Source organism: Danio rerio, chromosome 4 (assembly GCF_052040795.2).
Source record: "Danio rerio strain M-AB ecotype USA chromosome 4, GRCz13ab, whole genome shotgun sequence".
Lineage (NCBI taxonomy): Eukaryota > Metazoa > Chordata > Actinopteri > Cypriniformes > Danionidae > Danio > Danio rerio.
This window is the reverse complement of record NC_141024.2, coordinates 61,067,012-61,091,020: the sequence shown is the minus strand read 5'-3', so window position 1 is coordinate 61,091,020 and position 24,009 is coordinate 61,067,012. Positions and strand designations below refer to the sequence as shown.

General features: G+C 40.7%; 2 protein-coding genes across 4 annotated transcripts in view; one reads left to right on the top strand and one right to left on the bottom strand.

Moving 5' to 3' along the window:
* LOC148682285 (uncharacterized) overlaps nt 1-24,009 on the bottom strand; it is a 161,517-nt gene that overhangs the window by 55,406 nt on the left and 82,102 nt on the right. Inside the window, exon 1 of one of the 3 annotated variants that reach the window (XM_088650525.1) lies at nt 7,420-8,368. The exons of 1 other annotated variant lie outside the window; for it this stretch is intronic. The gene's annotated coding sequence lies outside the window, so the exon portion shown is untranslated. Of the gene's footprint in view, nt 1-7,419; nt 8,369-24,009 lie in introns of those variants that run through there. One more of the 3 variants, XM_088650526.1, reaches the window with a different exon arrangement.
* Nucleotides 906-23,044, top strand: LOC137491022 (NLR family CARD domain-containing protein 3-like). The gene is made up of 11 exons (XM_087249815.1): nt 906-986; nt 1,681-1,731; nt 1,905-2,012; nt 4,614-4,700; nt 4,837-4,891; nt 8,682-8,877; nt 8,964-10,731; nt 14,425-14,598; nt 15,480-15,653; nt 20,680-20,726; nt 21,470-23,044. The coding sequence occupies exons 2-11, from the start codon at nt 1,688-1,690 to the stop codon at nt 22,003-22,005; spliced, it is 3,189 nt and encodes a 1,062-aa protein (XP_087105941.1). The 5' UTR covers nt 906-986; nt 1,681-1,687; the 3' UTR covers nt 22,006-23,044.

The window sequence follows — 24,009 nt, the reverse complement described above, 5'->3', positions numbered from 1 at the left end:
AATAAATCATTTGTCACAACCAAAACACATCAACCCCGTCTTCCAGCTTCTGAGGAAAATTATTTTATTTTATTTCAATATTTTTATTGACTTTTTATTCTGCATTTTGAGAAATGATGACAAAAAATAGTATTAAACATCTGTAATGTAAACGAGTGATCATTATATAATCAAAACCTTTCATTAAAGCTGTCCTGTTCTTGTCTTAGGAGAATTTAGAAAAGCTTTTATATATATATATATATATATATATATATATATATATATATATATATATATATATATATATATATATATATATATATATATATATAATGGATTTCTAATAGCGAGTGTAGATAAACAGATATATTGATTAAAATAAGAGTTGAAAACACCTTCAGAAATAGAGAGATAACACATGTACAATCACATTATGTGCTGCAAACAATAAATAAAAGACAAACTACAACATTTGAACTGAATGTAATGCTGTTTAATGGTTTTCTTGATTTGTCCTCTGGTTAAACATTATTCAGTTGTGTGTGCTGTTTCTCTTCACTGTGATCTTCAGTTATTTTGTTCAGTTAGTTCAGTTTTGCCTTTAGTACTGACTAATCTATTGTATAAACACACTTACTGAATATTATTGAACAGCATCCTATAGAAAATAATAATAATATAACAGAGAGATCTGTATGAGGTGTACTCATTTATATATAAATCTCTAATCTTATTTTATAGGTTCAACATTACTCTAAATATTCTTCAGTGACCTCTCAGATTTCATCTTAAATACCTTCTCTAAATCTTCCTTCAACACACTCGTCTTCAGGACACACCCACAGTCAAGAGAATCTCATGAATATTCATGTGAGTGTCACTCTGTGGAGCCAATAATATTTGAGGATATACCTGTAGATCACACAGGTGTGTTTTAGTGAAGTGAAAGAGTGAAAGAGCTCAGATTGTGTTCCTGCTGCACAAGAGCGTCTGTACTTCTGCATGTGAGTTTAACACTTCTACATTACGCTGATTTGTGGAGATGATGAAGGGTTTATATGTGTGAGTGTGATTTAAATGTCTGATCCTGAAGATCAAATCCTCAAACACAGATTAAACACTGAGTCAAACACGCTCATTTAAACACTGTGTCTAAAAGCTTTATTTTTAATCCCTTTACAGTGTTTGTTCTCTTCTATATCAGACTGACTCAATAGTGTCCAATAATTCAGCATTAAATATAACTCTAAACATTCAGAGTCACCAAATCAAAAGTAAAGTTAAAGCAGACCTTCCAGTTGAACAGGAAGAAAAGCTGCTGAAAACAACAAGCTGATGATCCTTAAACAACACTGCATTTAACCCTTTACTGTCAGAGTAACTTATTAACCAAATAGCCTCTTTAGTAGAGAGACATTTTAATACTCACTAAATCAACAATTGGCTGAACCTGAACTTCTCTTGATAAACTCTATATAACATGCATTTATCCTAAATCAAATGTGAAACAGCTGAAATGTCAGATCAGGGTTAAACCAACTGCATTCATGTTAAGGACTATATATATATATATATATATATATATATATATATATATATATATATATATATATATATATATATGTGTGTGTGTGTGTGTGTGTGTGTATGTACAATTGTTTCCTGAAAGCTCAGCTAATGACTGCATTGGTGTTTTAGCTGCAGTATGGCAGAGGAGCGAGTAAAGGACTCTCTCTCAGAGAAACACAGGTATTGACTCTGTTTTTACACCATTATTTCAACATGACAACAGACAGACCTTCAGTCAACTATTAGTATGTGCTGAATTAAACTGAACAAACTCATATTTGTCTGATAAACTCTTGTAAAGGAGACTGAAGTTTGTCCTGCAGTTTATTCCTCTGGTGTGTTTGTGTGTTCAGTGTGAGATCAGGATCATGTGTGTCCAGCTCTGTGTCTCTGAAGAGTGATTGGTCTAAAGCTGGTGTACCTCCACACCTCAGTGAGAAAACACCATCATCAGTCAAAAGGTATTTAGTGTTTTACATTATTGATCACACATGGACTGTATTGAACATGTTATTGTGAACCAACAATTCAGAAAATATAGTCATTAGTAAATGCATCAGTTGTTTGGATTAATCAAATGACTCAATGACTTTTGGTGAATTTAGACATTTAGAGACACCTAGTGACGGTTTTAGTTTCTTATTCAGAGTATCTTTTAGACAGGCAAGGGGACAAAACAAGCAATCAATCATAATCAAGGGTAATCCACAAAGAGTAATCCAATATCCAGACAGCTAACAATAAAAACAGAAGATTAAAACACAAACCAGCGAAACACGCTCTGAGTGTACATGAACGAATAACACTCCAAGTAAATAAGTACTCCAGTAAACAGAGCTGAAGGCTGATTTTGGAGCGCTGCTTCATGAAGCTTCAATACCTTTACATTTATTTTGTTGTAAATCAGTGGATCAGAGCATTTGACAGATCTATTGAAAGCTCAGTTTAGCCAGTTCTAGAAAATGTTTGGTCGTCCCACACATCTTCTATTGAAGGATTATAAGGCCACTGTGCTCTTGGGAACCTTCAGTGCAGCAGAAATGTTTCTGTAACCTTGGCCAGATCTGTGTCTGGCCACAATTCAGTCTCTGAGCTGTTCAGGCAGTTCCTCTGACCTCATGATTGTCATTGGCTCTGAGATGCATTGTGAGCTGTAAGCTCTTATATAGACAGGTGTGTGGCTTTAATCAAGTCCAATCAGTGTAATCAAACACAGCTGGACTCAACTGAAGGTGAAGAACCATCTCAAGGAGGATCAGAAGAAATGGACAACAGCTGAGTTCACAGCAAAGGCTCTGAACCATGTGATATTTCAGCTTTTCTTTATTAATAAATCTTCAAAAATGTCTACAGTTCAGTGTTGTTCTGTCAGTATGGGCTGCTGTGTGGACATTAATGAGGAAACAATGAACTTAAATGATTTTAGCGAATGGCCGCAATAGAACAAAGAGTGGGTCTGAATACTCCCCATAAGTCTAATCTGTTTAATGCCTAGTTTACACTAGAGGATTGTAAGCCTGATTTGAGCCCGATTTGGAAGTTAACAAGCTCGCCGACAGATCGGGCTGTGATCGGGAAGAAATCTGCAGGTGCACGGCGCTCGCCGCTCTTTATGAGTGAACTACTGAACAACGCATCAACGAGGCTCGCTGACGTGTCGCCGACACCTCGCAGACGGAAATCCAACATTTAGCAGGCTAAATATTGCAGAGCAGTCGGCCTACTCAACTCCACGTGTGGTCAGATGTAGTGACGAGCTGCAGCCAATGAGAGAGCATATCAGCATGAGCTAAATGCCTGTGTGCTCAGGAGCTCATCAAAAACATCTGTGATTGGTCAGAATGGGCATGGGTGCACTCGCTTCATTCTGTGTTAACACAGACATGAGAGTAGGAAATATTAACAGTGGAACTAGAATTCTCTAACTATTAGAATTACCATACTGCTCATTCTGACCGTTCTCATATAAAACGCCATATTGTCACAACATATTTACATTCAAAGCTATTATTAAGATATTAAAATTAAGCTTTGAATGTCTGGCATCATATTTAATGACACCATTACCCTAAAATATAATGTTTTTTTTTTTGGTAATACAGCCTATAAATATGTAGTTAAGATACAAGAACATGCAAAGGTCTTGGCTTTCATTTTCACTTTCAAAGAGGAGCTATTTTGCAGAATATGCTGTTTTAAAAGATATCAAAATTAAATGAATGTTTTCGCCATCAGAAAGTTTTGTTTATGTTAGCAGGAAGTTGCTAGGCAAAAAATGCACACATATTTAAAGTCACAGTGAAAAGTATCAGACATGCATGCAGTCATTTTAACCAATATGGTAATTTAAGGCAGAAATGCTCAGTTCTTTACTGTTTTGTAATAAAAAAAATAACAAGGTCAGAAAGAAATACACTGATAGTTAGAAAACGGCAGGGTGTTATTTGTTAGTTTTATTTCAAAGAGTTATAAAATTACAAAAATTGAAAACTCTCTGTGTATCTATCCACTGGAACCTGCAGATGAGTGATTAATGTGCTGATAAATCAGCTGATTTGACGATGTTTTTAAATGCTTTCTCCAAAGCTTGAAACGCTGTCAGTGATGTCATCAGCACACAAGCAGCCAATAGTGTTCAGCTTTTTCTGACGACTCCTCCCTCAAATTTTCATTGGCTGTGGTTTGGTAGCTTGAATGAGCTGTTGGGGAATGAGTTGTTGTCAGATCATGTAGTGTGTGACCCCCCTCTTGTGGATCATTCACAGAGTGTTGCGTAGTGTGAACACCACAGAGATTAAAAGACACAAAGTCAAGTCATGTAGTGTGAACGGCACAGCGATCTGCTGATGTTTAAAATCCTGTAGTGTGAACTAAGCTTTACAGACCTGATCAGCCAGACCTTGAGCTAAGTTATTTTGTGTTAGTTTGGTGCCTAGTGAAAAGTTTTTGTTTTGTTTTTGTGATTTTTCCAGTGATTTTGTTTTCTGTCAGTCTTAATACACCTTTAAAGGAGACTGAAGTATTTCCTGCAGTTTATTCCTCTTGTGTGTTTGTGTCTTCAGTGTGAGATCAGGAGTGTCCAGCTCTGTGTCTCTGAAGAGTGACCGGTCACCAGACCTCAGAGAGAAAACACCATCATCTGCCAGAAGGTATTTTGTGTTTTACATTATTGATCACACATGGATTGTTTCAGGCATATTATTGTGAACCAACAATTCAGTAAAGAGAATCATTTCTGAAAGAATCAGTTGTGTAAATGACTCAATGACTTTGACTCATTTACAGACACCTAGAGGCAGATTTAGTTTCTTATTCAGAAAATCTCCAGTGGATCTTCCAGGTGGGAAAAACTCATTTTGATTCTTATTTAAAATTGTAAATATAACACACAAAATGTTCACTGGAAAAGATCCTGCTTCAGCAACACATTTCATTTGTAACTGTTATTTTTCATGTAATTAAAGATGTTAAGAATTAAAAAGTATTTGTCAAGTGAGGAATAATTGACTGCAGTTCATTGAATTACTCGCAAATAGTTCACTCCTGTGATGCACGTAAAGTCGCCGTTACACATTTAGTGTGTATTATTCTCTAATAATTCAACAGACCAGAGTGGATTATTCTGCAATTTTTAATAGATGTCTAAACAATGATAGCCAGACCAAAAAAAAAAAAAAGGCTAAATTTAAGCTGTCAGGGAAAATCTAATAAACATCTAACTATAGTCCAGAACTAGACTAGTCATCAAAGACACAGATCAGACAGATTCACACTGCTGCATATCTGATGACTAGTCTAGTTTTGGGCGGTTGGTAAACATCTATTAGACTTCTTTTAAATATGAATGTAATTATTGTAATATGTTTGCTGGGATGCTGATGTTCCCACAGCTAAAGCCGCCATGTTGTGTTCCAGACATTTGTCAGGTTTTTGTTCTCAAACTTCTCCTGTGTCTGAAACTACACAGCAAATGTTACATAGTAGATTTAACAACCTTAGAGTTAAAATTAACACTCCCTTAGAGTTTATATGGGAACCACTATAAGTGTTAAAAATAACACTTTTGAAAGTGTTAACATTGTCAACACCAAGAGAGTGTTAATTAGCAAACTCTTATTGTGTAAAATATCTGTTAAATTTCCGAAAAAATACCAGCAGCTGTGGTTGCCAGAATCTTTCTGTGAAAAACATGGAAGTTTTATAGAACTGTATAAATTTACAAAAAATAACCATATTTCATGAACTAATACAATGTTCAGTTTACAAAATTATAGCTTAGTAGAAAAAAAATGTAGTCTTTAGATGCAATAATGTTTTCATGTGTGATTGCAATTAGCAAACAGATTTTGACTGCATTAGTAACTACACAGTTACCTTTAAAAGAAAGAAGATACAGCATAACATCAAATACTCTCAGTTCATCTTGGACTTGAACAGAGACGCTACTATCCTCCACAATGGTGACACAAAAACCGTTTTGCTGTTTTTCTTTTTTTTTTTTTCAATTTTAGATTTTACTTAAAAATACCAGCAGCTGTGGTTGCCAGTGATCTGCTGTTTTTAATATTCATAAATTCAGTTTACAGAATATTTCTGTTAAAAGCACATTCAACAGTCTGTATTTTTTATCGATCTCACATTGCAAATTTTAGATTTGGTAGATTTAACTACCTTAGAGTTAAAATTAACACTCCCTCAGTGTTTATATGGTAACCACTATCAGTGTTAAAATAACACCTTTGAAAGTGTTAAAATTTTTAACACCCAGAGTGTTAATTAGCAAACTCTTATTGTGTAAAATATCTGTTAAATGTATGTCAAAATACTGGCAGCAGTGGTTGCCAGTAATCTGCTGTTTTCAACATTTTACATTCGTAAATTCAGTTTCCAGAATATTTCTGTTAAAAATACATCCCATAGTCTGTATTTTTCATTCGAACACACGTAAGCCTTAAATTCCAGAGCAAAATCCTAACTAGTGTCCTCACTACAGAGGGCTGAACACTCAGACAGTGATGAAGTTAATGAGACAATTAAGTGTCTAATTAAAGGAGGATTGATAATTATTGATGAACAACTGTTAACAAGCAGAATCACTGAAGGACAGAAAAACACAAGCCAAAACCAAAGATGAAATCAACAGAGAAAAAAAAAAACTCTGAATAAAATAATAATCAATAAAAATAAAACAAATTACACAATAAATTTTTTTTATTTTTCAACATCTTTAAAAAAAAACTCATCAAATTAACAACTTATCATGGAGCTTCACCTATTACTGACCTTTGACTTTATTTCTGTCATGTGAACAAAAGCTCTTAATGAAATTTCCGTTGTTAATTTGAAGTCACCATGATGGAGGACAGAGTCTGCTTTAGTTGGGCTCTTCAACTTCTCACTATAAATATCTTTTAATTTGGCTGCTATAGTTAGTGTTAATTACACTATTTAAACATATAGCATGGAAAGCTGAAAGAAAATTAAAGTGTTAGTCTGAAGTGATTTATAATTATATCATAGCCATCCTTTCCTGCTTGTTTTCTAATTCAATATCATATTAGTTATGTGTGAGAAATAAATAATATACATAAATGAAACCACTGAAGCTCCAATAATATAAAATAAAAACAATATTTACAATAAGAATGTTTGATCTATGGCAGAACTCAAAAACACACAGACATCAATAATTAGTCTTTGAATCTCAATGATGGTGACAAACAAAAAAATAAACATCAAGTAAAAAAAAACACTCTACTGAAATATCACCTCCCAAAAACAACACAAAATAAAGGAAAAGAAAGAGATTGTAAGAACATAAAGCTGCATAATTTATTCATGCTGCAATGCATGCTGGGAGCTTTGTACTATGCTGGCACCCAGCATGCATTGCGGCATGAACTATGCAGCTTTTTTTTTTTTTTTTAGCAACCACGGTTGAGGTTCATATACTGATTCTTGATGCCTGTGTGTCATAAAGAGCAAGCTGGAGCTTGAATGTTTAGTGCATGACACTCTAATTATTAATAGCATCCTAATTGTTTGTTGAATTTTCTATGAAGAGCAGCAGACTGCCAGTTGTATTGTCCCATGCAGCTTTAATACAACTATATTTACATATCTTTATGAATCAACTTAATAAACACCTGAAATTATATCTATAACAATTAAGCATAAACAGTATAGTTTCTCTTGACCTTTCTTGCTATAGCTAATGAGTTTCAAAAACACAGCTATAGCAGTCAGAGAAACATTAGGATATAATAGTAAAGCTTCAAGAGCTCAAATAAGCAGCCTCTGATCTCTATGATGGTGAGGTCAAATGAAATATTTTTAATAAAAAAAATATTCTTACAGAAATGAAGTCAAACTGTAATCAGTGAAGATGCTTATAATATTATTTAATGGAGTTGTTTAATCCTCTGTTCTAATTCAGTTGGTTTGGTGTGAGGCTCTGTCTGTAGTTTTATTTCTTCCTTCAATTTCTTATTCCCTCAGTGATTGTGCTTGTTAACTGCAGGTGTTCAACAGCAGGTGTCTGAATTCACTTATTTGTGGTCATTCCCTCTGTCTAGTGGACTAAACTAATTGACTAATTTAAGGGCCAGGTGAATGAGGGTGTGGTGAGATTTCAGACACTCTGATTAGTTTCTCAAATACAAGGGTTTTCTATAAAGGTAGATGCATGTTACTCTGTATGACAAGGAGGCAAATCAGCTTCTAACGCAGAGAGGGTTATTTTACCTTTATCTAACTCTAGAATTTTAACACTTTACTCTGAATTACCACAACACTTGAAATTTAACACCAATGAATTTGCTGTGTAGTTTTCTCACAAATCCAAAGCTTTCTGTTGTGTTTTGATGTGATGTTTGACTGTGAAGTTACTGAAATCATTCAGTGTAGAGATATGGAAATGTGTTGTGCTCAAAACCTGCCAAATCTGCTTTAGCTGTGTGTTTATCTGAAAATAACAACACCTTACAAAGTTTTTCAGCCAATCAGAATCAAGCGTTCAACTTCGACTCATATTATGTCTTTTTTTCTTTATTGAGTAGTTTGTGGATGTACAACTGTATGTTAATGAATGTTTTATTTAAACATTGTTCTTCTCTTTTCTTCAATTATAGAATCTTGAGAGCAAAATGATCAGATTTCTGAAGAATCAACTGGAAAACTTTAGGAAAGTCTTACAAGACAAAAACAGACAAGAGTTTGTAAAAGACTTTAAAGAGAACAGAAGCAGAATCACAGAAGCAGCTCTTGATCTCACACTCTTCTTCCTGAGAGAGATGAAGCAAGATCAAGCTGCTGATACTCTTGAAGGTAAGACCTCTGTCAAGAATCTGTCAGACTGTCACTTACAAATAAGTCAAGACTAAATCTCTCTGTTTCCTTGCTCCTGTGTTTAGATGAGCTGCTCTACATTAATCAGCTTAAATGTAGCCTGAAGAGGAAATATCAACGTGTGTTTGAAGGAATTGCTCAGCAAGGAGACTCCACACTTCTGAATAACATCTACACAGATCTCTATATCACTCAGGGTGCGAGTGAACAGGTCAACACTGAACATGAGATCAGACAGATTGAAGCTGCTTCCAGACGTCATCAGTCACTAGAGATACAGGTTGAATGCAAACATTTGTTTGAAGCAGCTGAACAAGATGAGCAGATCAGAACTGTCCTGACAAAAGGAGTTGCTGGCATCGGGAAATCAGTCTCTGTTCAAAAGTTTGTTCTGGATTGGGCTGAAGGGAAAGAAAATCAAGACATCAGCTTCATATTTCCTCTTCCATTCAGAGAGATGAACTTAAAGGAGAAAGAAAGACAAAGTTTAAAAGACCTCATAACTCAGTTTTTCCCAGAGACTAAAGGACTGAACCTTACAAGAAGCACACGATTCAAAGTCCTGTTCATCCTTGATGGATTGGATGAATGTCGTCTTCCTCTAAACTTTGCTGGTAATGAGACGTGTCGTGATGTATCTTCAGCAGTCTCTCTGGATGTTCTTCTGACGAACCTCATCAAGGGAAATCTGCTTCCTTCTGCTCTCATCTGGATCACCAGCAGACCAGCAGCTGCCAGTAAGATTCCTGCTGACTGTATCGACCGGCTGACAGAGATACGAGGATTCAATGATGCCCAAAAGAAGGAGTACTTCAGAAAGAGACTCACAGATCAGAATCAGGCCAGAGAAATCATTGATCACATTAAACAGTCAAAGAGTCTCTTTATTATGTGCCACATCCCAGTCTTCTGCTGGATTTCAGCCACTGTTCTCCAGAACATACTGAAACTGAAACACAGGGCTCATGCTGAAACACTGCAGGAATCTCCTAAGACTCTGACACAGATGTACACACACTTTCTCCGCTTTCAGATCCAGCAGAGCAGAAGAAAGTATGATGGAGAAAACACACCAGATGTCTCCTGGGATCCAAACCTCATCCTTTCACTGGGGAAACTGGCCTTCCAGCAGCTGGAAAGAAACAATGTGATCTTCTATGAGAGCGATCTGAAAGACTGTGGCATTGACGTCTATAAGGCATCGGTGTACTCAGGCATGTGTACCCAGATCTTTAAGGAGGAGACGGGAATCATTCTTGGTACCATGTATTGCTTTCTTCACTTGAGCATTCAGGAGTTCATTGCAGCCCTTTATCAACATCTGATTCTAGACAGCGACAAGACACAAGCAGAAAAAAGTAGAGATGAGTCCATGATTGATTTCCTGAAGGCCGCAGTGGACAAGGCTCTGGAAAGTGAGAATGGACATCTGGACCTTTACCTTCGCTTCCTTCTCGGTCTGTCACTCCAGTCCAATCGACAACTCTTACGAGGCCTGTTGACACAGCAGGATGATAGAGACCAGAGCAAAGAGGAAATAATTGCTTATGTCAAACAGAAACTTGAAGGGAATCTGTCTGCAGAGAGATCCATCAATCTGTTCTACTGTCTGAATGAACTGAACGACCAAACTCTGCTGAAAGAGATTCAGTCTCACCTCAGTGGAGGAAGTCTGTCATCTGCTGACCTTTCACCTGCCCAGTGGTCTGCTCTGGTCTTTGTGTTGTTGACCTCAGAGGAGGAGCTGGAGGAGTTTGAGCTTCAGAAATTCCAGAGATCAGACGAGTGTCTCATCAGACTATCAGCAGTCATCAAATCCTCCAAAAGAGCTCTGTAAGTCAAAGTCCTTCTTTCATTTAAGTAGACATTTTCTGATATTAAATAATACAATATATCATGTTTATGAATGTGTACAGTGTTGTTATTGTCAGCACTTGAAAATGCTGTGAATAATTGTTTATTATTTAATATTTCAGATAGTTTTTAATAATATTCAGATTAATGTATTGGCAGTGGTTGTTTAAGGCATAGTTTACCCAACAATGAAAGTTTACTGTTTTACTCTCCCTTAAGTGGTTATATTTAAATAAAATATTTTGATGAAAGATGGAAACCTGTAATCATCGACTTATGAAGGTCAAAGGCTGATGTTTTTCATCTTAAAAATATTTTGTGTTCAACAGAATAAAGAAGCTCATAAAGGTTTGGAACTACTTAAGGCTAATGTTTGGGTAAATGTTTGGGTGAACTTAAAGGGCACCTATGATGAAAATCATCTGTGGTAAGCAGTTTGGACAGATCTGTGTGTAGTATAGTGTGTCCACAGTCATATCGGGGTGACAGAAACACAAGTTAGTCTCTTATTTTAAATTTCCTGGCATTAAATTAGGATTCAAATCTCTGCAATTCTGAGATCCACCAAAACTTTGTAACAACTGTAAGAATCCAGACCATCTTATATGTCCCGTACTCTAAGAATTAGCTTATAAGCTAATTCTTCAAATTAATTCTCGGGGATTCAAATCAGAAGATTCAAATGACTGGCTCACAGTCAGAAATAGGTTAACATGTACACTTACGTCATCTATTGGTCCACCCTAACAGAAGTAAGCAGCGTAACTTCATCTTTAGTAAATCTATGGTATGTTATTACGTGGCCAACTATAAAATTATAAAACAGGATTTCAGTATTTACACAAGCGAGGTAGCAAGACCATATAGCTGACGCAGTAACTTAGAAACTCCAACAAGGATCTTAAAATGAAACGCAAGTTTATCAAGCTATACACACAGTAAACTACTCTGCGTAAAACAGACAAACATACAGACACACACACATTGTTCAGGAATGAGTGAATGACTGAGGATGAACAACTAAGAGTCCCAAACGTCTCGCACTAGCTAAGTTCTTAGCATTGCAACCTGAGAAAACCACCAAGCAGAGAATCTGACTGCTTAAACCTAACACCAGCTTAAGCAAGGAGTGGATATTTGGTTTGTATTTACTTGTGTTTTGAGGACCAGTCTCACCCGTCAGCTGGTTAAGGGAAACCCCGGCAAGCTGAATGGTTGCAGCGCGTTGACTTGGCTGGGATGTCCTTCGTTGGAGAGGGTTTTCCTTCGTCTTCCGCAGGGTGGGACTCCCTGTCCCGGTGATGGAGAGTGTGACGTCAGCACGCAAGAAGTTTGTGGAATAGGGATTCCTTCAATGACCTGCTCCTTGGCAGAATTACAAGACTTAGGAAGTCAGAGTTCAGAGAAGTTGAGTGACTGACCTTATTGCTGGATGGGCTGCGTCTGAGTGTTCAAGGAAAAGCGGTTATAGGAGCAGAACAGGGTCAGACTGAGTCGCGAATGTACACAGAAGCAGCGTGAGCTCCTGTGAATGAGTTCTCGTTGCCGTAGTGATGTAACGGCGGACAGACACAGGCTTTATACGGGTAGTTCTTTTAAGAGCGAAGTCCGGCAGGCATGTTGTAAAGACAGGAAGCATGCAGCGCAAAGTTTGTGCGTAGAAACCCCTCGTGAAGCCAAAGCAAAAAAAAAAAATAAAGTTTACATCAGTAAAGTTTTATAGTGGGCAGAGTTTAGCCCAGCCCACTTTGTTACTGTCCAATAGCCTTGGCTACTGAGCGAGACCACGCCTCTCTTTTCCCTGGTTGTCTACGCCCCGGGAGTGGGAGACCCGTGATCACACTTGGGCATAAAACTTTACTTACTGTTATCAAAAATTATATGAAGCTCTGTAATTAACTAATATCTGCAGATACAGTTTTTCATTTAGACCAATGTTCTCTTGAGCCTCATAGCTTCAGTTTGACACCAGACATCACAGCTTTTATCAAATATAGTTAATTACATGCGTAACACATGCTACAATGTTTAATTTACATGCACCCTTTAGTGAATACACTTGCTTACATACATAGTAAAACATACACAACTATTAGCAATAAAACATTAAAGCAAAACACACTTTTAAACATCAAATGTCCGAAGATCGCGCAGGCTTTAGTGCCGAGACAATAAGGGAGCTATTTACTCTGAACAGGAAAAGGGGCGGGAGATCACGCACCCAGAGAGACACACATGTCTTTTTTTCTTTGGGTGTAAGAGTTAATTCATGTAGTCCTGTGAGGGGCAAAATGGCCAGATTTCCCGATGGACCATTACTCAATAACCAGTGGCAACAACACGTCCTTTGTTTTATAAAGGGGAAAGAAAAGTGTATTGGAATTAAGATAATTAATTAAGAAGGAGATGAAGGGGGCACAATGAGGCTTCCAAACTGCTGATTTTTAACTCTGCTAAGAATATTACTGAGTCCCTACAGCTGCTTTACTACCTTTTGCTGGTGGATTTAAAATATGTTGGATCCAGGAGTCAGTTTTGCTAGGCGATCGTTATTTTAGAATGTTCACCCTTTAATGTTTCCATGGCGACGCGTCATCTTTGTCACGTAACACACTGCAGCGGCAATAGCGCTGTGTGACAGATGTAGCCCTTTCACTTAGTTTTGTTTTTCTGTTTTAATTCATTAATTATTTATGTTTGAATGGATTTTTACATTTGAATGGATTGTTGGACTTCCATAGACTTTCTTGTGTTTCAAAAACTCTAAATTTCTTGTTTTACTAGTGTTTGTTTTTGTATTGACATGTAAATGTTTATCTAAAACATAAAATAAGCATTGGGGGGTTAACACACTGCATAATTGTGATGAAATGATGCGTCTTTCTCTGGCTCAGCACCAGCCAACACACCTGCTGTTGAACTCCCTTCCTCCTCATCCCTGTCTATAAGCGCTGAACTCTGTATCAGTGAGTGAGAGAGACGGTGTTTGCTCCGCTCTTTGTAATCGCCCTGATTTATATACAAGTCCTGCTGGCTGGCAGCTTACACAACTTTTTTAAAGTGTTGTGAATGAAGCACACTGGGATGAATGTCTGCATGTGCCCAACAGAAACAAGGCAGTCAGCAGGCACAGAGGAAAACACTCCAAGGCAACGCTGCTGTAACTTTCACTCATTGGAAAATGTTCCTCTGCCTGCGTCATGTTCAGCTGATGTCCCGCCCCAGAGAGCCATATACCCCACTGTGAGTGGTGGGCTCGTTCAGCTCCACACACAACACTGTAAAGTGTCGTACATATTCAACCCGCGGGCCACACTGACATTAAACTTTCAAATTAAGCCGGGGCCCACAAACTATCGTCCTGTGAGTATCAGACCACGAGTTTAAGACCCCTGCCGTAGAAGAAGCACACAGCTCTGACACAGCCCTCTATTGACGAGCACTCACAACTACAGCTGTCACTTAAAAATACCAGTACTAAAAAAATTCAGAATTGTATTGTTTTGAGAGCTAGGGTATCGCTATACTTTTATAATATCGGTATATCATGCTACACTACTGTTAGTACATACAACTATAAGGGTGAAAGCTGGTGTCCTTTATATGAGTGTGCATTGTTAATCAATGAGGTCCCAGATGACCACATAAATATTGTGTTTGTCCTCTACACAGGCTACAGAGCTGTAATCTCACTGTTCAGTGCTGTGAGAGTTTGTCTTCAGCTCTACAATCCTCAAACTGTGTGCTGAGAGAGCTGTACCTGAGTAACAATGACCTGCAGGATTCAGGAGTGAAGCTTCTCTCTGATGGACTGAAGAGTCAACACTGTAAACTGGAGACACTGAGGTAAATGACTGTCCACTCAACAGGAACTACAAAAAGAGAGTTACATATTGGGTTATCTCAGTGTATTGGCAGATTGGCAATTTATATGGGTGTGATTGTATTCACATCTATACAAGTCTGTGTGTAAAGGCAAATATATTCAAAAGCATTACCGAGTAAAATACAAATGCTAAATCATCTAATTCTTTTTCTGATAGACAGAAATATGACTGTATTTATAATTATTTAGATTAATTGCCTATAAGTTCTGTACTCATGTTTTATATGTTTATATTATTTTTTGTTTATATTTGAATGTTTAGGTTAATGTTTGTACAGTTTGCAGTTTTGCTGAAATCATATAAAAGCCTCATGACAATCTTATTATCTAAACTGAAGTGTCTTGGCCTTGTTAATATTTGCACTCTACAAAGGTGGATTGACTACAGCTCTAGTGACTGTCAGACAGGAGACAAAGACACCAAGAGATTGAGTTTGTGTGTGTTTACTTTATTTACAATATTGTCCAAAATATAAAATAAATATGATCTAAAGATGATCTAAAGATAAATAATGGAAATCAGGTTATTTTCAATTACACTTTATACTCAAAGATTTCCTTCTGAGGTCAAGTGTGTCTTATTCCTCACAGCAGACTTTACAGCTTCATGTGATGTCTTATGAACTATTTCTCTGTACACTTCTACAGATGATGTCGAGTCCTTGTTGAGTGTGTTAGTGTGTTTGCTGATGCGAGGGCTTGATCAATAAGGAGAGCTAATCAGGATGTGTGTGTTCATCACTGCTGTTGACATGAGCAGAAACAGCAGTCAGCATCTTCACAACACAAAGAGATGTGTGATTGTCCAACTGTGTGATGTGGACTATTGCTGTGTTTGTAGATTGTCTGGCTGTATGGTGACAGAGGAAGGCTGTGGTTTTCTGTCTTCAGCTCTGACTTCAAACCCCTCACACCTGAGAGAGCTGGATCTGAGCTACAATCATCCAGGAGATTCAGGAGTCAAGCTGCTCTCTGAACAACTGGAGGATCCAAACTACACACTGGACAAACTCAAGTATGTGGAGCATCCTTGATGTCATAACGCTGAATGCTCTTAACTCTTTCCTGACAGACATTTTCATTTATTTGTTTTTGTGATTATTACTTAAATGTGACAGAATAATCTGAATAATCTTTGGACAGGAATATCTGACCATATTATATATTAAATTAAAGAACCACCCTTCTTTCAGACAACAAAAATATTTAATCTATTTTCTTAATCATCTGTTTGTGTTTTATACACACTTAACTGCAGGAAGAATTCATGACAAATGAACATTTATTACAAAAAACTGAAAATATATTCTTCTAAAAGCATAAAAACATTTAAATATCTGCATTTACAGAATGTGTAGTATATAACACACACACACACACACACACACACACAGTACTAGTGTTTGTCTTTGAGCTCCACAGTGAATCAAATTTGTCATCACAGTTGTGAATGTGTAAATGTGTAAATGAGTGACTCCAGAAAGTCTCATATCACTAATCACACACTCTCAGCTCAGAATGATTGAGTTCCCCTTCGGTTCGGGAACTTCAGTGCTATTAAGTGGATTTGATCTTTGTGAAAATCCACGAAATGGGAGGATTCGGTTCAGAAGCCGCTTGTCTGAAAGAGTATTGAACGGGCCAATAAATGGCAATGAATTGGCGGTGTAAGCTTGCGCAGGTGTACTTCATTGCCAATTATCCCAGCATATAAGCACACCTGGAGCGAGCAAACACCATCCTTTTCGCTTGAGAGACTTTCTGATCAAGTTGATGAGGGTTCCTCCTGCTGTGATCCAGCGATTCTGAGCGAACGAGTGCTTCTCCCGGTCCAGAGTGTGTACACGCAGCGGCAGACGGTCGAGCTGGGTTTCTCCCTTGCCTGGCGTTCTTTGGGTCCGGTCCTCCAGAGCGGTGTGTATAAAGTTGCAAACTTCACAGAAAGAGCAACACAGTCGTGCAGCACGTCCTTTTCAGGACGGCGCTCCGACTGTGTGTCTCTGGATGCGGTGGTTTCCTGTCCTCAGATGATGGGCATGGGCACTGCGTTGCATGCCTGGGGGGTCCAGCATGTAAATGCGCTGCTCGCGGGCAGTTTATGTCGTCATTGCGATGCCATGACTGTATCGCAGTAAAGATCGCGGCTAGCCTTTGCAAAAGGGCGAACCACCCCAGTTGTCCCCTGCTCTGCAGCGGGCACTCGGGCAGATCTGAGGGTTTCAGCGAGAGATAATCCGTCGACCACGGGCCCGCGGACCTCCCGCTCCTCTAAGCACTCCATCCAAGCTTCGGGCGGGGGAAGCAATCCGTCTAACAGATGGTAGCCCTTACGCCCGATGACACCGGAGACCAGACGTCCACCGCGGCATCGGAGGATGGGCTTTCATTGTCCGATGATGATCCAGACCCGCTCACCCCCTCCGGGCAGGAGAGCGCTGTCACTACGGATCCTGAAACGGACATGTTAGCCGTGCTTTCCAGGGCTGCTTCGGCCGTGGGTTGGAGATGGTTTATCCCCCAGCTCCGCGGCCGGACCGACTAGAGGGGCATTCCATTCTTCCTGGAGGTGCACAGTAGGCTCACGCGGTCTTGAAGAGCACTTTTCTCTGCTCGTGCTGCGTGTCCCTCCACCCTAACCATTCTTTACGGTGGAACAGCAAGGGGGTATGTGGCGATTTCTCAGGTTAAGTGCGCGATGGCGGTCAATCCGCGCGGCGCCTCATCTTGGCAGGGTCCGCCTCGTCCCCCATCCAAAGCCTGTAAGTTATCTGCCTCCCTCGGAGCTAGAGCTTACATAGCTGTGAGCCAGGCTACTTCCGCCTTGCATTCGATAGCCACCTACCAGCGCTACCAAGCGCAGGTGCAGGCCGAGCTGCACAAGGGTGGGTCCAACCCAGGCTTACGAGCTCCGCACCGCCGCCGACTTAGCTCTTCGGACTACTGAGTCCGCTGCGTGTGCCTTGGGGAGGACGATGTCCACATTAGTGATCCAGGAGCGCCACCCCTGGCTGATATGCGCGAAGTCGACAAAGTCCGCTTTTTTCACTTTCCCATATCCCAAGCCATGTTCGGCGACACCGTCTGTGAATTCACCCAGGAATTCAAGGCGGTGAGAGAGCAGTTGATGGGTGATGTCTTATCGGCGGTCCGTAGCCCGCTCCGCCCGCCGTGCCATTCATACCTGCTCCTCGCCAAAGGTGCCCGCCTATGAGAGCTGCTCCGCCCCCGCACACGCCTCTGGCGAAACGAGTGCGTCGGGCACCTCGGAAGCAGCAAGCCCCCCTGCCCAGAACACCGCTAAGTCCGGCAACGGACCACGAAGCGTCCCTGGGACAAGCCATCTGGAGAAGAGGAAACTTGCTCTTTCCCCGCTGGAGGGCGGGGCCCTATTTCCAATGGCACTTTTATACTGCCATGAAAACATCAATGAAAGAGCACTTTTTCCCTTCCCCGGATGTGACAGCACGAACCTTGCCAGTCCGGGACGCGCTGCCTTCTGGCTCGCAGGTTCTACGTGCTTCGCCAGTGGCTCACAAGTGCTGGGGGGACGGTCTTCTTTCCCTCAGCCCTCCAGCCCCCTTTCCGGAGTCAGGGTGCGGAGCCAGAGCGAATCGTTCTCCTCCAGCTCTTCCGCGGGACCCTCGCGTTTCCTGGATCAGCACACCCACTCCGCGCTGCTCCACCGCTGGTACGTCAGCGATTGTAGTGGTGAATCCATTAGCGAGGGCTCTGCCTGCCTGGTTAGCGCGGGCCAGCCCCTCGCGGTGGCTCATATGCACAATCAGACTCGGTTACGCGATTCAGTCAGTAAGCCCCCCCCCCTCCCTCCCACAAGTTCACGGGCGTGTATCTCACCAGGGTCAACCCCCTGTCCGCCCCTGTCTTGCGAGAGGAGATTGCTTCCCCTTCCTGTCGAAGGGTGCAATCGAGCCAGTTCCTCCAGCCGAGATGGAGAGTGGGTTTTTCAGCCCATACTTCATCGTACCCAGAAAGAGCGGTGGGTCATGACCAATCATTCTGCGCGTTTTGAATCGCTGTCTGCACAAGCTACCGTTCAGAATACTCACACAGAGGCGCATTCTCTAATGCGTTCGTCCTCGGGATTGGTTTGCAGCCATAGACCTGAAGGACGCGTATTTCCATGTCTCCATTCTTCCACGCCACCGCCAGTTTCTGCGGTTTGCGTTCGAAGGTCGAGCGTGGCAATACACGCGAGTTAATCCACCCCGCCCCCTCTCATGCCCTCTTAGGATCTCACTACACAAGCCGCATCAGATCTCTTCAATCTTCGACTCAGTATCTTTCTGTCCCTGAAGACAGCTCTGCTGGTCGCGTTAATATCGATTAGAGGGTCGGGGACCCGGAGGCATTTTTTGGTCAGTGACTCGTGCTTGTAATTGGGCTGGCTTTTTCTCACGTCTTGAGACCCCGCCCGCGATATGTGCCCAAGGTTCCTACCACTTCGTTTTAATACTAGGTAGTAAGCCTGCAAGCGCTGCCCTCGGAGGAGGCAGACCCAGCCCTTTCTTTATTGCGTCTTGCGTATTATCCGGACTGCACTCAGAGTTTAGATCATCTGAGCAGCTCTTCGTCTGTTATGGCAGTCGGCAGCAGGGAAGTGCCGTACCGAAATAAGTTTTCCCACTGGATTGTGGATGCCATTCTCTCGCTTATCAGAGCCGAGGTGAGCCGCGTCCCCCGAGAGTGCGTGCGCACTCCACTCGGAGCTTCGCATCCTCTCGGCCGCACGCACGCGGCGCCTCTCTAACAGACTTTTTAGAGCTGTGGGCTGGGCGACACCCAACACATTTGCAAGGTTTTACAATCTGCGAGTGGAGCTGGTTTCCCCAAGGTTATTAGATAACCCCTTGGTGATTGAGGAAACAACTCGGTAGGGTGTTGAAACACGCTTGCTGCGCCATTCTCCCTAACATGGAGGTACGTGCGCCTTTTTATCTGTCAGTAAAGTTCCCCGTCAGGTGACCCCTGCAGATTCCTCCGTGGCCCCCAGCACTGACTCAGCGGAGGAGTCACCTGCTGGCCCACTACGTTGTTGGTCTGCCCGCTGGTCAGCCCGCGTTTTGGGTATAGGTGCCTGCTATGCGTGATCCCCACTAGGCGATTCCATATGCTTATTCCGCCACGGTTCCGTATGCTTATTCCGCCACGCTTGCTTGACTATCCCCTCATCGGGGGCGTTGGTAAGGTGCAGTCATTATGGTGCTTTCCATAGTTCTTCCATTTCGTGGATTTTCACAAAGATCAAATCCACTTAATAGCACTGAAGTTCCCCAATCGAAGGGGAACGTTCGAGGTTACAGAAGTAACCCTTCGTTCCCCGAGGAGGGGAACGGAAGTGCTATACTCCGTCGCCATAATGAATGTCTCTTCAGCTTAAAAGGATGGCGTTTGCTCGCTCCAGGTGTGCTTATATGCTGGGATAATTGGCAATGAAGCACACCTGTGCAAGCTTACGCTGCCAATTCATTGCATTCATTAGCCCGTTCAATACTCTTTCAGACAAGCGGCTTCTGAACCGAATCCTCCCATTTCGTGGATTTTCAAATCAAATCCACTTATAGCACTTCCATTCCCTCCTCGGGGAACGAAGGGTTACTTCTGTTACCTCGAACGTTCTGAGTCTGTTTGGAGATAATGAAGAGGCATTTGACAGAAGATGAAAATTTTCATCATATTTCAAGTCATTTAACACTGAATTCTGCTTTATTATTGTGCTGCACTTTTGTCAATTGATCATTGAATGAATCCTTCAGTCTTTCTATCTGTCTGTTTCTGTTTCCATTCTGTTTTCTGTTTCCACATCTGATCTAAAAGCTCTGTGTGTCATTCAGAAGCTGATTTGACAGCTCCACACACACTCATGTTGTTTTACTGCAGTTATTAATGCACTGAGATCAGCGAATCACAATCCAGCATTCAGCACACACTCCATGTGTCTTATTGAGTGTGTGTCTGTGTGTGTGCGTGTTGTGTGTGTGTGTGTGTACTGACTGAATGTCAATCTGTGTGTGTGTTTACAGTCTGGATCATGGAGGAGAGAAGAGGATTACAGCAGGACCACGCAAATGTAGAACTACACACACACACACACACACACACACACTCTCTCAAACACACACACGCATGCACACACTCACACAATCAGACACACACACACGCTCCCTTCTGTCTCTCTCTCGCATGCTCACACACACACACACACACATACACACTCTCTCAAATACACACACGCATGCACACACTCACACAATCAGACACACACACACGCTCCCTTCTGTCTCTCTCTCACACGCTCACACACAATCAGACATACACACTCACACACATGCATTCACCCTCTCTCACACACATTAACTCTCTCACACACACACACACACACACTTCCTCTCTCTCTCACACTCACACACACACAGCAGTGACCACATGGACACACAAACACACACACTCGCACACACACACACAGCCGTGACCACATGCATACACACACACACACTCGCACACACACACAGCAGTGAATACATGCACACACACACACTCCCTCTCTCCCTCTTACACACACACACACACATCAGTGAACACACGCACACACTCATACACAATCAGACACACACACACACACACAGCAGTGAACACATGCACACAAACACACACATACTCCCTCTCTCTCTCTCTCTCAAACACACATACACACGCACACACACAAACACACCCCCCCCCCCTTCTCTCTCTCTCTCTTTCAGACACACACATACACATTCACATACACACACACACACAGCTGTGGTTATAAATGTGTGTTCTTGTGTTCAGATGTCTGTTTCCTCACTCTGGATCCAAACACAGCACACACTCAACTCATTCTTTCTGAGGAGAACAGAGAGGTGAAGAGTGTGAGAGAGAATCAGCCGTATCCTGATCATCCCGACAGATTTGATGGTTATTATTGTCTTCAGGTGTTGTGCAGAGAGAGTGTGTGTGGACGCTGTTACTGGGAGATTGACTGGAGTGGAGAAGATCATGGTGTGGAAATATCAGTGTCATATAAGAGCATCAGGAGGAAGAGAAGAAGTGATGAGTGTTGGTTTGGAGGTAATGCTCAGTCCTGGAGTTTGATATGCTCTCGCTCCAGTTTCTCATTCTGGCACAATAACACACGCACTGATCTCCCAGTGAAGGCGCTCAGCAGGAGAATAGGAGTGTTTGTGGATCACAGTGTAGGAACTCTGATCTTCTACAACATCTATAGAGACACAATGAGCCTCATCCACTCAGTCCAGACCACATTCACTGAGCCGCTCTGCCCTGGGTTTGGGCTTTATCCTGGATCATCAGTGAAACTGAGCTGAAGACTGATGAGAGATTTACCCAGAATCCTCTGCAGGAGCAGTCAGTGGCAGTGAGATGGTGTGTGCTTGCGTGCGTGCATGTGTGTGTTTGTGTGTGCGTGTGTATGTGTGTGCGTGTGTGTGTGTGTCTTGAATCAACTGTAGAGAAATCCAGCAGCTCAATGAATAAAGGAGAAATGAAGTGTGACGTTTGTTTCTGCTCTTCTGATCTTCTTCTTCTTCATGATTTGACTTGAACTGAACAATAAAAACACATTTATTCCAGTATTTATTGATCTGTTCATGTTAGTTGATGACAGTAAAGTTGTTCTCTGTTAGTTCTTGTTGACTCTCAGTGCATTAACTGATGTTCACAAGCACAACTGTGGATTAATAATGCTTAATAAAGCAAATAAATCAAGCTCAGTAATGTCTGTGTCCAGTAATAAGCCTGTAACTCTTGAGTAGATGAGGAGTTTTCTGTGTTGGATTGACTAAAGTAGGAAAACACACAGTTTAGCTGAAGCTTTCCTGCTGTGCTCAGAGAAATAAAGACTTCTGCTCCATCAAGACCAACACAGAGACACTGAGGAGATACTGAACACAGACCAAGCGCTCTCTCAATCACAACACACACAGCACACACACATTCAGCACGTCTGTGGACACATCTGCACATTCAGCCACACATACACACACACACACACACACACACACACACATCTCTGTGTGTATTCTAGTTCAGGTCAGTTATGGTGTCACTGTACATGGAGTCAGTCTACAGCTAAAGTTCTCTACAGTTGTATAGCCGCAGGGTTTAATGTGTTGATTTTATTCTCTACAGATATATTTCCTATGACTAAAGTTTGTCTATATTTTATTTCTTATTTCATTCAGTAATTTATTTCTCATCTATAATCTTGTTGTGTTTAAGGTCATGGCTGGTCGTATAAGCATTTCACTGGATATTGTCGTGTGTATGAGTTTGTATTTGATAAAGAAAACTGAATTTTAATGTAAAGTCAAATGAGATATTGAATAAAACAACATTTCAGCTGAAGTTAAAGTCTTATTTTCTCTTGATTTTTCATCTTTATTAACACTTGATGTGATTCTCCCTTGTATATTCACTGGGCTCAGCTAATTTCGTGTCTAACAGTAATATTCTGTGCTAGTTTCAGCATCCTGATCATCTTGAGTTGCTTGTTATATCAGTTCCAGTACTGACTGATCTAATGTAGGTCTTATTGTAAAGTGTCCTTTAGAGATCTGTAAGTGCTGTATTCATATATAGACCCATAATGTTATCTATATTCTTATTTTATAGCTCCAATACTCATTTGTTTTTTTAAAACTTTCTCTAAATCCTGCTTCAACTTACTCGTGCTCAGAGAAGCTGCACAGAAATCTTCAGCTCCAGTGGTTTGTGTTGTCTTGAGGACACGCCCACAATCAGGAGAATCTCATGAATATTCATGTCAGTGGGGCCAGTAATATTTCAGGATCAGTGTTGTGCAAGTTACTTCCAAACTGTAATACATTACAGATGACTAATTACTGTTATTTAAATGTAATCCCTTACCTTACAATATTACTGTCTCAGAATTGTAAATAGTTACATTACTCTTATATTACTTTTTAGTTACTTTCATCAAAATAACTACAGAATTAGAAATTAACATTATAAAATTCTATAATGTTCTATAATGAGCATTTTACATCTAGTAGAAAGTGATTTGATGTATCAGAATGATGTATCAGACTGACCTCTCCAGGCTACTAACAATATAGTATACAATTGGAAATGTGAAGGCTCAAGAAAATGCAAGAAAGGAGGACAGCCAGAATTACAAATGATCTGTTAAAAGTATGGTAGAGGTAAAGTGATTATCTGGCAATATCTGTGAATGGCTTAGCTATATTCATATTAGACACAACAGGCCGATATGTAAACTCCAATGCCATGACAAAATGCAGATTTTGTTTCTTTTCTTATTGTTGCCATTATTGTATTTACTTTACATT

What these genes read in the sequence shown, in the direction of transcription:
- LOC137491022 (XM_087249815.1), top strand. Translation starts at nt 1,688, where the DNA reads ATGGCAGAGGAGCGAGTAAAGGACTCTCTCTCAGAGAAACACAG. An exon ending in ACACCATCATCAGTCAAAAG is followed by an intron (nt 2,013 to 4,613) that starts GTATTTAGTGTT and finishes TTGTGTCTTCAG; the next exon opens with TGTGAGATCAGGAGTGTCCA. An exon ending in TGTAAACTGGAGACACTGAG is followed by an intron (nt 14,599 to 15,479) that starts GTAAATGACTGT and finishes CTGTGTTTGTAG; the next exon opens with ATTGTCTGGCTGTATGGTGA.